An 11,916-nucleotide genomic window follows, 5' to 3' on the forward strand; every position below is an offset into this window, starting at 1 on the left:
TTTTCCTTTCAAGTTAACTGATTGCTTTTCCTCTGCAGGCTCTGTCCCTCTGGCACTTCCCTGTAACATGAATGAGGAATATTTCTATTCACGGACTTTCCTCTTTCCTTACTTGTGCTGTACTTTTTGAAGGCCCCTTTCCAAGTTCCAAAGGAACATATACAGTAGAGGAACAGAGTTGGAAAGGGGATTAATTAACTTAAAATGCAAAGTACCAATAATTACTAATCCCCCACACCCCCAAACTCCTCCCTGCTGTAAGCAGCACAAAACCTGTTGCCTTCTGAAACTGAGGCCCTGTGTGGAGCAGTGTGGGAAATTTCCCATCTTCACCACACAGTGGCCCAATGAAAAATATATTCTGGAGAAAGAAAGGCCTAAATTCATTCCAGCTAAATCAGGGATTAAGTACAAACCAAACAGAAAACTGAATAACAGCCCTTCACTTTAAAATAGAAATAATTACATAAGATTATAAATTGCAAATAGACGTTCACTTCCCCATATTTTGAAAATAGCTTGAAATTTGAACGCTCTGTCTTGTGTATCCTGGTTCATGTGTTGAACTGTAACCTCTGAGAAGCTCTGGGTTACTGGAACATCTGTATTTTAAGAAATTAAATGCTGTTTTGTGTCCAAACCCAGGTGTTTTTCTCAGCCAAGTAGAAGCTAAAGAAAACTTCTAAACAAAACATAGAAAATCTCTAAGGGCTCCATCAAAAACGAATAATTTTGCACAAAATTTTTTAAAAAGTCTAAAAATACATTCTGAGAATAAAAATCCTCCCCCTTAGTAAAAGGAACCATTCCCTTAGCAAGTTGCTTTTGGTGGGGCGTTGTTTATTCCATTTTTTAAAGAAAATAATCCTCATTAAAAGCAAGTTAGAGGGTGAATTATGATTTTCTGCTGCCACTTGGTTTAGATTTCCTCTTTTTGAAGGTCGTTTCCATGTTGTTTCAGAGCTATTTGAATACAACATGTGGCTGCCCAAAAGCAACTCGCCAAGGATTGCTCTGCCCCCCTCAAGCGCTGTCCATCACTCGCTTACCACTCGTGTTCCAGGCGGCTCGCTGGGGGCTCTGGAAGCCGCTCCTCAGGCACTGCTCCACGTAGGCTTTGGGGTCACAGCCCGACAGGAGGATGTCCCCGAGCAGGGCGATGTAGGCGATGGCCAGGCGCAGCGTGTCGATCTTGGAGAGGCGTTTCTCGTAGGGGAAGGTGGGCACATGGCCGCGCAGTGCGTCGAAGGCCGAGTTGATGCTGAGCATCCTCCTCCGCTCACGGAGGTTGGCGGCGCGGCGCTGCTGGGGCCGCCCGGGGGGGTCTGGCTGGACGGGGCACCTGCCCAGCTCAGCACCCCCTGGGCCCGGCTGGGAGGGCTCTGCCAGACACTCCAGGAGGAAGTTCTCCAGCTGCATATCGGGATCTGCCGGCTCCCAGAGGAGAAATTCTGGGGTGGGGTCTCCCTGCTCGAAGTTGTAGCAGAGTTCCTCCATGCCCTGGCCCACCAAGCTCAGGGAGTATGACTTCAGGTTAAACTGGCTTGTCAAGAAAATGGGGTTCCAATTTCATTAACAGCCCCCACCCCAACAAATGTGGGCAGGGAGCTTTCTGGTTGTGTCCTTGGGGAAGATTGTGGAAATTTTTTCCACGGTTGCAAACCCAAGTGGGATTTAAATACTTCATGTCTTCTCAGCAGGAAATACTTCATGGCTCTTCTTCTCTCAAAACTAATTAGTACACATGCTTCCCTTTTATTAGCTGTCCACTACAAAACAATATGAGTGAATCGAAGACAGAATGAGATTTCTATTGACTTTCTCCTGGAAAATCCATTGAAAGAGTTATTGAGCTCTTCCTCAAGTCCAGTCTCTCCACCTGCTGCTTAGAGGAGGTTCACAGAGGGATTTTGTTTGGTGAGGAGTGGTTGGAGGAAGGAACAAAACAGTCCTTTATCTTTTTGGTGAAGTGTTAATAGCCCCACAAAATGGGGACAAACAAAATGCTATTATACTGCTGTCACAAACACATGGTCCTGTGTCTGACAGCATGAGCCAGTGGCATCTTCTGCTCCTCTGGAGAGGGAAGGTGTGGGATGCACTGCTGTGCAAAACTGGGGCACAGTGGTACCTCGTTAAGGGAGCCAACATCACCTCCTTTGGTTGCTGCATTTCCCATTGAAGCTTGAATCACGTTTTCTCCGTGGGCATTCAATGCTCTGTCTCACACCAGAGCTGTGAAACCACGCTGGGTGCAGTCTGGAGTGGTGGAGCAGATGGGCCACACCTCTGGAAGAGCTGGAAACTGGGAGAGCAGCAGGTACCCAGCATCACAGGGATGGAGGGGAAGGTGTTAAGCACCACCAGAGCTTTAGGGCAGGTATGTCATGTGTGTGTTTCATTCTCTTTTATTTCCACAAATAATGCTTTCCATGCTTAAACCAATGTCGAAATTAATTCAGAAATAGTTTAAGCTGTATTTTTAAGGACTTGAGTGAATGGAAAGGAATCATGTTTAAAGTCAGAGCAAGCCCAAGTGCTTTGCCTGAAACATGTCATAAAGAACTTTCATAAAGGCACTTAATCATGCGCTTGACTTTGCACACAGACTCCCATCCTGCTGCTGTGTGGTGAAGTCTCAAGAGACACCTGTGAAGTTTGTGAGCCACAGGCAGATTCCTGATGGGATGAAGCTCAACAGCTTCAGGTAAAGAGCCAGAGATCAGAAAAAGACCTACATTTTCCATGGATCCTGAAGGATTCTCAGGCTCTCCATCTAGCAGTGTCTTAGGGTGCAGTCCTGACAGCTTTGCCCTGGGAAAAGAGGAATTGATTTTAGGATAAGGCACAGGCTGATAAGGTTAGTTCTTAGCAACCTGGCATTTCCCCTCTTTGTAATTCTACCTGTCCCAGGAAGCCTAAGGCAGCAGAAAACAGGCTGCGGGAAATGTCCTTGCAGAGTAGTTGTGAGAAGGTGACATTAGGGCTGCCTTTGTTCTCCTTGTTGTGCAAATTAAAAGGGAAAGCCATTAACTGCAGATCTGAGTAAGAAAGGAAAATTCCAAGTGTGACAATTCCAGAATCGTTAAGGCTGGACAATAGAGGACAAAGGGCTGTTAAGAAATTCGAGTTTGTCTTGCTTCCTCTGGTCAGCTCAGGGTGTGAATTTTGTGCTGGTTTTGTACAAAGAAAATAATTTGTTCTGACGCCAACATGCCAAAGAACAAAATTTTGGTGTAGTGAAAGTTCACGGTGACAGACACTGAATCCCAACAAGGAACAGGGAAGGAGGGGATGGATGCAGGAATGGCCATAGTCAGAGATGGCTCAAGCTGAGGCTTGAGCTCGGAGTGATCGATGTGGAGTCCACTCTTCAATGGTTTCTTTGAGGTCACGGAATCATTAAGGATGGAAAAGACCTTTAAGTTCATCAAGTCCAGCCGAGACTCCAGCTGAATTTCCTGGTGTCCTGTCCAAGCAATGCTCCCAAAAGAAACCACTCACTCCAAGTTCTCTTCCAGACACTTCTCCAGCTCCCTGGTCACTGTGGAGCTGAGCACCTGGCGGTACTCATTTGGCACAAGCAGAAGACGTCTGCAAATACCAAACTGGGAAGAGAACAGCTCCTGGAAAGTGCTCTGGGGGAGGCAGCTGCCCAGTGGGAACAAAGGGCAGAGAGCAGGGGGCTCAGCAGGTAACTCGGTGAGTTTTATGTGCTGGGTTCCCCTCTCTAAGCAGACACTTCTCCGGCGCTCCACGTTCCCTCCCGGATCCATCACTGCTAACAGCGTTGCCTGGGGACGTGTCTGGCTCCACAGATGCAGAGCAGATGTTCCAGCAAGCATCTTCTTAGCATGTTCAAGGGGAATTTGGCTCTCTTGGAGAGACTCTGGACAAAGCAGGAGGGGGAAGGGGAGGGGAAGAAAGGGAAAATAAGAAAAGGTTTCCCCTTGGAAAGCCAGCTATGAAAGAGGTTGGGTCTCAGGAGAGCAGATGAGGTTCCCAGCCCTCACATGAGTGGCCCTCACCACAGCTCCAGACCTGCTGTGCTCCCAGGGTTTTTGCAGCTCTGCTCATCAGAGAAGGAGGGAATGTGCAGATAATTGGGATAATTTTTCACCTGTCTGGAAGTTGTCTGTTAAGAAATGTCCCAAAGGGATTGAGGGAGCAGGGGTACCACCCTGAGCAGGGGTGCTATTGCTTATGATGTGTTGTTATAGTTTCAAGAGGTGCTGAACAGCTGTTTTCTCCCAAAGCCCTTCAGCTCCAGCAGGATCCAGAAATAACATTTGACTGCTGGTCATTTTTAATCAATAGGGTCTGATGAAAGCAAATTCTTGAGTCAGGAACTCAGCCCTGGATTTACATCTGTTATAGGCAATGGAGCCGTCATTGTTTGGGTTTGGATTTTCCAACTCTGGATATCCACATCTGCCTTTAAAAACTTCCCTATTCATGCTGGGAATGCCTTATTCAGCCTTGTCCCCCTTCCTCTGCCATCTACACAGCAAATCCAGCCACAGCAAACTCATGTTCATGGGGTTTTGGGTAAAAACCTGCTTTCAGGAAATATTTCCACTGCAGGCTTTTTATTCCTCTCCAGTGCCTTAGAAGCTGGAAGCTGTTACCCTGTACCTGGATCTTGAAGATAAATGGGTCACCTGAGGTTATTTTGGAAGAAGATTTTTCTCTCTCCTTCTTGTGCCATTTGCCTTATTTCAGACTCAGCTTGGGGAACCTTCCCAATGATAAAACCAGTAATTATTATAATTATTATTAATATTTTCTGGTTTTGGGTTTTGTTTTTTTTTTTCCCTGGGAATTCAGCTTGAATACATTTCCATCATCTTTAATTGCTTAATAAAGGGAGTCAGCCCTTGGCCTGGACAAAGAGCAGATGGAGAAAGGACCAGATGCTTCACTTTCAAGTGAGATGACTCCAGAGCACAAGTCCATCATGTCATAGCTGCTAATCCAACGTAACACTGTGCAGCTCATCCTCAGAGATGGGAATTGGGGCCCAGATGAGCAGGGAAGAGCAGATGAAAGATGCCAAAAAATTCTGGGGAAGGCTTCATCCAGGTGGGGCTGTGCAGCTTGTGGTGGTGTGGCTCCCTCCACACGAGTGAGTGGAGGCACTGCCAAAATGCAGCTACAGAGAGATCTCCAGGGTCTGGCTCCAGCTCCCTGGAGTCCCAGCCAGAGGGTGGACATCAAGCTCCTGGAGCTCCTCTGGAGCCACCAGCCAGGCCTGGGATACCTGAATCTCTGGGCACATGGTTTGAGAAGAGCTGGGGGCAAGAAAAGTGCAAGTATTATCATTTAGCAATGGAATGTGCTGCTTTTTAACCTGAAACTATTGTGCATGTGAGGACATAATGAGAAGCAGAGCAAGGATTTCCAGGGCAAGAGGATTTCAAAGGGTGAGTGGCTATTCCTGGGATGCTGCAGTAATTGTGAAGTGAAGCTTTGCAGGATGTTGATTTACGTGAAGAAGGCAACAGGACCTTTATTATTGGCTGGGTAGAAACCTCAGATGTCAGAGATTGTGGAGGAAGACACTGGTGAGTGGTTGTTAATATAACTTTGATTTATTTCAAATTTAGTATAAACGAGTCAAGATAATCTCTGCTTTAAATGCCTTTGGTGTTTAAAAGTGAACACAGTCCCTTTAACCTTTTCGCAGAGTTACAGAAAATTAATCCCAGTCTCCAGGAGAAGGAAGGTATTTTCTCTCATAAAAACACTCACCGGTGGTTTCCTCTTTCTCCAGAGCATTTTACATGTTGGGGATGACCTCTGGGCTCCCGCTGCCAGGTGATTCCTTACCCAAGTCACTGCTTGGGACTGCTTGTGTAAGGGAATGGTCATTTTTGGGAGATGCCAGCCTGTGCTTTGATCTCAAGGGGCGTGGAAGTGTTCATGGAGCTCCTGAAGGAAAGTGACATTCCCTGTGGAATGGCCTTGGGAAAGCTGTTTGCCCAGAGGAACTATGGCTGCACCATCCCTGGAAATGTCCAAGGCCAGGTTGGATGGGGCTTGGAGCAACCTGGGATAGTGGGAGGTCTCCCTGCCCATGGAAGGGGGGTGGAATGAGATGAGGTTTCAGATCCCTTCCAACCCAAACCATTCCATGATTCTATAATGCTGGAACCATCTGAAACGTGCCCCCAGCAAGTTAGCATTATGCTGGGATTGCAGATAATTCCTATGAATTATCACCCCATGTCTATATCCAAGGAGAAGTATCTCTAGGGAGAAGAAAGGTTGTTGTTCATGTCATTCATGTAGCATCTAAGGCTGTTCTTAGTGGTTTTATTTGGATATTTCTGGTTGGTGACTTTACATACCTTTTTCACAGAAGGTTTGGGTTGCCCCTGTAGAAAATGTGTTTTCTGCAAGATGCTTGTACAGTTTTTATTGAGGTGGGTTACACATCCCTGGAGCCATTTCCTGAAAAAAAAAAAATTGCAGAGAAGAAAGCCCCAACCCACTGTCTCCCATACCTCTTCCAGGGCTTTTTTCCTTAGTGCTCCTGCTTTCCCCATGAAGGGAGATGATGAGGAGACACAGCTGGGAACAGCCAAAAGGATGAGACAGAGAAGAGACCGGTGCTTGTTCCTTCCCAGCTCGCAGCCCTGCCAGAAATCTTGTGATCTTTCCCATTAATGTGCCACTTTTGCGGGGTTTTGGAGCCTGAGTGTCCCGCTGTGCACCCAGGGAGCAGAGCCTGAAGCCCAGGGCCTGGGACCCATTCCTCAGCTCCCCCCATCCCTGCTGGCTGCACCTGCAATTCCCTGGGAATTGTAAATCCCGCAGGTGGCACCTCATAAACCTGCCTGGAGACCCCGGCTCTGCAAACAGAGTCCCCTGGGCAGCTTTACAGAGTGATGCCTGCTTGACTGGCAGCTGCTGCCGCTTTATGGGAAGCCAGCACATGTTCCCACTAAAATCCGGGAATGACGGCTTGGGAAAAGCTCCCTGCCTTGCGTGAGAGGCCTCAGCCCCACTCTCCATCTGGAAGGTGGCTCTTCCTTGGCTTTTTCCAGCCACCTTGGATGTGCCTTGGATGCGATTCAGTGCCTCAGTTGGCTCTGTGGACGCAGGGGCAGCACGGAGCACACCCCAAACCTGTTTCTCATGGAGAGCTGTCACACCAGGTTATGGTGATGCTGAGCTGGGCACAGAGGGAAGGGTTGGGTTGCTTTGGGAGTTTGTTTTTCTTTTGTGTTGCAGAAAAGCCTTTTCAAAATTAAGAGGCAAAAAATTCAGAAATCTGGGAACGAGGTTGGGTGCCAGCTGTGACGACAAACTAGTCTGGAAGAGAAAATCCCATCCCAAACCTGGACAAAGAAAGGAGCAGATGGGGACAACAGGGGGCTCCTGCTGTAACCTATGGAAAATGCAAAGATTAAGTCTTAAAGCAATTTTGGAACCACTTGGATGGGCTATTTACTGAGTATAGTTGCTGAGGACATCACTCTGGAGTTGGATCCCATGACAGCATGCCCTGCCTGGGAAGTTTTGGATGACCCACATCATGGGATGCTCAGGGATGATGATCCCACCCTATTTTTCAGTGTTTCCTCCTTTTTCCAGCTGGCAGGTCACTGCTGGATCAAAGATGAGCCAGTGCTCTGACAGAAAAGTGACAGCCGTGAGGGGGGAACCAGAGTCTTGGGGACAACCACCAAAGGACCTGGAGATGTGGGCAGGCACTTTTCTCCTGTCTTTATTCAACAAGACCCCAAGTAAGTTTATTTAGTCAGGTTTTGGGCATGGGAGTGTCTACAAATGCCTGATTCTTTCTCCACCCCTGTGCATGTCTCCTTTGCTGCCTGGTGTTATCCAGGCTGCATCCTCAACCCATGTGGAAGAAACACTAACATTTAAAAGAGGGTCAGGGAATTTTAAAGGTTGAAAAGCTCTCTGAGATAACCAAGTCCAACCTTTGACTGAACACGTCATGTCCACTAAACCACATTGCAAAGTGACACGTTTCTCTGTTTTCTGAACATTTCTGGGTGATGACCCCACCACTGTCCTGGGCAGCCTATTCCAATGCTTGGCCACTCTTTCAGTGAAGAAGTTCTTCCTCTTGTTCAACCTGAACCTCCCCCACCATAACTTGAGGGCATTCTCCCTTGTCTTATAGATATTTCCCTGGGAAAAGGGGCCAACCTCACCTCTCCATGATCAATAGTTGCAACCACGACATGAAGCAGCCACAGCTCCAGAAATCCACAAATTGTTTGGTGGAAGCTGAAGGAGAATGCCAGGGAAATTAGCAGCAGATTTCTGTGCTCTTTCCATGAGCATCCAGTGTTGGGAGAGTGTGGAATTCCTGATCAGGCACACTATGGCTGCTCCTGTGAAATTCAGGGACAAGTATCTTTTAATGCTGAGCAGAACTGGTAAATTAGGTGATGAGCTTAGTTTGAAAACACTTCCTCTCTTTTCCATCTGAGTGCATTTGGAGAAGGCTGCTTGTCTTTAGGGTTATGTATTCTGATTTTTACACCAAAAAAGAAAAAAAAAAAAGAAAAAAAAAGAAACCTGAACTTCATGCAATCCCCTGCTTCAAAACTTGGCACTCAAAGAGAACTATCAAAAACTATTAGTCTGGCACTGACATTTGAGTCAGTCTTCAAGGAATTTGCAATTTCTAGAGGTAGTGAGGGAGGCTTATATGGGAAATCTCTGGAGAAACCCATGTGCTCTGGGGAGTTCTGGGTGAGTTGTGCTGTGAGCAGCTTTTGGAAAGTGGAGCTGCAAGTTCCACAAGCCACTGACAGGAGGAATAACAGAGCATGGGGAGATGTTGTGCAACACTTCCAGACCTCAAAGGCTCAGCAGCCCATGGCATTCCTGGGCAAAGCTTGGCTCTGTTTCATTCCTTATTTTTGCTGGAGAGGCGCCCTGAACGTGGCTGTGGCATTGGTGGTGAATGAGTCACAAACTGGTGTCACTGGCCCAGAGGGGCCATGGGACATCCTGATCTTATGGAAAACCCCTGAAATGGAGAACAGTATTTTATGCATTGAAAATCTCATTTCCAGATGGGGAAACTGAGGCACCACCAGCATGTGGAGGAAGGATTAAGTCTCACCAATCTCACCCCAGCTTCATAGCTGAGCTCTTGGTAAGTGCCCAGGAGGTCCTGGCTGCTTTGTGTCTTGGTGCAGCACTCTGTGTGATATATCCATCCCGGAAAATGCTGTTTGTTTAAAAGGGTGAGCCCCCTCTTTAAGGCATGATTTGTGTTTTTGAGTGTAGGTCAAATAGCAGACACTTCTGATTAATGCAATGTCGAGAGATGGCAAAAAAAAAAAAAATAAAAAAAAAATCACATGCCTCGGTGGGAAAAAGTATAAAGGACAAACATCCAGTGCTGTTCAGCATTTTGGGAGGTGGGGAAATGAGCAGGAAAGATCATACCTAAACAGAAAGCCAAAGCCAGTGCTTGCAATTGCCAAGACATCAGCCAAAAGGAAAACACAACTGTGATGGCAGTAAAATCATGTATGAATCATGATGGGCCAAGAACAAGTTTGCTTTCTTTTCCCCCCTCATTGAGCAGATGATGATTAAAAGATAAATCATGCCTGGAGTCAAATCAAGTGATTGGATTAAAGTTTAGTTGAGTATTTAGAGACTGTTTGGGACACAATGGAAAGCTAATTGAAAACTTACATTTGTGAGACCCTTGAACTCTCCAGCTCTTAATAAAATACTACTGCAAAGTACACAAGGGTTCCCTTTGGGAGAGATTCCTCTCCACAAGTGCTTTTGCTCCTCAGGTATGTGGAGAAATGGAATTCATTTTCTCGACAAGTTCACCAAAGAAAGGCATGTTCGTGATCGTAACTCAGCTATTGCTCATGGTGCAGTAACTTAATCTGTTCAGCTCACTGAAAAGCAGTGAAGCAAGACAAAGGAAAGTCACTTCTTGAAAGAAAAAAAATGAGGATTTAAACACTTCATTCTTCTAACTAGTCTTTGTTCTTCTGAGCAGCTGGTATTCCAGAGTGACTGACTGCCTGCACTTGGCTGAAGTGATTCTGGAGTCTTAAAAATGATGTAAAAATTCCTTCTAGATGTGCCATGGTGGGACATGTCATGCTTTATTTGGGCTAATAATGTAACTGCATTCTGGAATCACCCTCAGATCTTAAGGAACCTCCAAAGCATTGTCCTTTCTGGTGGAAATATCAGTGAAACCCACAAATGAAGAGAATAAACTCCCCTACGTCCTCACACACATGAACAGGCAGAAATGGAAAACCTGGCTCTTCATGTGACCTCTGTGTGACCAAGCACGAGCCTTCCTTAGGAATCCTGAAGGGAAGCTGCAGAAACTCTGTGGCCAGGTTCATTTTCCCCCTTTGCACTGTGATTTTCATGGAGCAAAAACGGGTGATGAATGAGAGCACGGCAGAACTACCTCCTCCACATGTGCAAGGTTTTATACTTCTCTAACTACTTTGACCTTTGGAACAGTTGTTTGGGTTTTTTGGTTTTTGTTTTCTGGGGTTTTTTTCTGCAGTAGGATGTGATTCTGCAGAGACCACAGGTGGTAGAGAAGGTTTGGGGGGCAGAATGAGAAGATACTATTTTGCTGATTTTAGCTGATGAATATAGGAAGCCTCAAAGAATGTTTTCCTATTCTTACTAATAGAAGACTTTTAAAGTGGGTTTTTTGCCTTGTTTCAGCTGGTGTCTTTGACTCCACAGTCTGTTCCCATGTTCTGGCTTCCTCTTTGCCTTTTACTCAAAAGCCCTTACTGAAAGGCTTAGTACAGCTCCCTATAATTTTTCACCCTGTAACATTTTCCCACTTTAACTTCTTCACATATGCCCAAGACCACCTGGCATTCCTTTTCCTCAGGTCATGCAGTTACAGCCTCACCTTTAGGCAAGCACAGGTGTCTCTGAAGTCCACAGCCTCATGCATATCTGATGGAGACAGCTGAGGCAGGTGACGATAGGGAATGTAGAGTTAATATTTTGGGGAAATTCAAGTTACCAACTCGCTTTGGCAGAGCTCTCACTGAGTGCATCCTGTCTCACATGCATCAAACAATGAAAATCTTGAACAGGTCATAAATCTATGTCACGACAGACCTTCTGTTTGTGCTAATCACTGTCCATTATTTGCATCAGAACAGGCAGCTCCCCCACTGGGCAGCGGTGCTGTGTGATGTGCCCAGAAAAGCAAGCCCAGCTTTTGCTTCTTCTTAACAGCTGTGCTTTGTTCTTCACTAGAAAGCTTTACTGTGTCTTGAAGTGATTAATGTGTTCTGGGAGGATTGGGTAAGCAGCCATCAGTCACAAGTTATGGGACACTCCTTGGCGGACTGGAGGGAGATGGATAGGGAAGATTAATCCATTTCTTCTCTCCATTGTTGCCAGTTCCAAGAGCTTTCACCCCAGAGCTGAAGCACGTGGGATGGACGCAGCCCTGGAGGTGACACCGTTTCTTGCTCAAGCTCTGTTGCCTGTGTGTGAGTTCTCTGTGTGGAGCTGCCAGGAACAGGCTGGAGTGAGGAACATTTTGAAGCTGGAGAAAGCTGCTTTGGGGGTGACAGTGCTCATGGAGAATTGGGAAGAAGGGAGGAGGCTCGGTGCCTAAAGGGGGCTCTGAGAAGCATGAAGAGGAATTTCTTAGTGATAGAACAAGAGAGAATGGCTTCAAACTGCCAGAGGGCAGGGTTAGATGGGATATTAGGAAGGAATTCTTCCCTGTGAGGGTGGAGAGGCCCTGGCACAGGGTGCCCAGAGAAGCTGTGGCTGAACTGACTGAGGTTATGATGCAGAGCATTGTCTTGCATGGGAAAATTGCCTTGAATTTCCTCCTGGTCATGGGGACATGAGGAACTGAGAAGGCTTTTGATCTGGTCCTGGTCAAAAAGAAAA

The 11,916-nt window shown here is 46.5% G+C and overlaps 1 protein-coding gene across 1 annotated transcript; it reads right to left on the reverse strand.

The window, feature by feature from the left end:
• Positions 1-1,023: 1,023 nt before the first annotated feature.
• Positions 1,024-1,497, reverse strand: LOC147652070 (helix-loop-helix protein 13-like). Its single transcript, XM_086898011.1, has one exon. The coding sequence runs from the start codon at positions 1,495-1,497 to the stop codon at positions 1,024-1,026; it is 474 nt and encodes a 157-aa protein (XP_086754137.1).
• Positions 1,498-11,916: the final 10,419 nt, after the last annotated feature.

The sequence above is a fragment of the Cyanistes caeruleus genome, chromosome 7 (assembly GCF_971803275.1).
Source record: "Cyanistes caeruleus chromosome 7, bCyaCae1.hap1.1, whole genome shotgun sequence".
NCBI lineage: Eukaryota > Metazoa > Chordata > Aves > Passeriformes > Paridae > Cyanistes > Cyanistes caeruleus.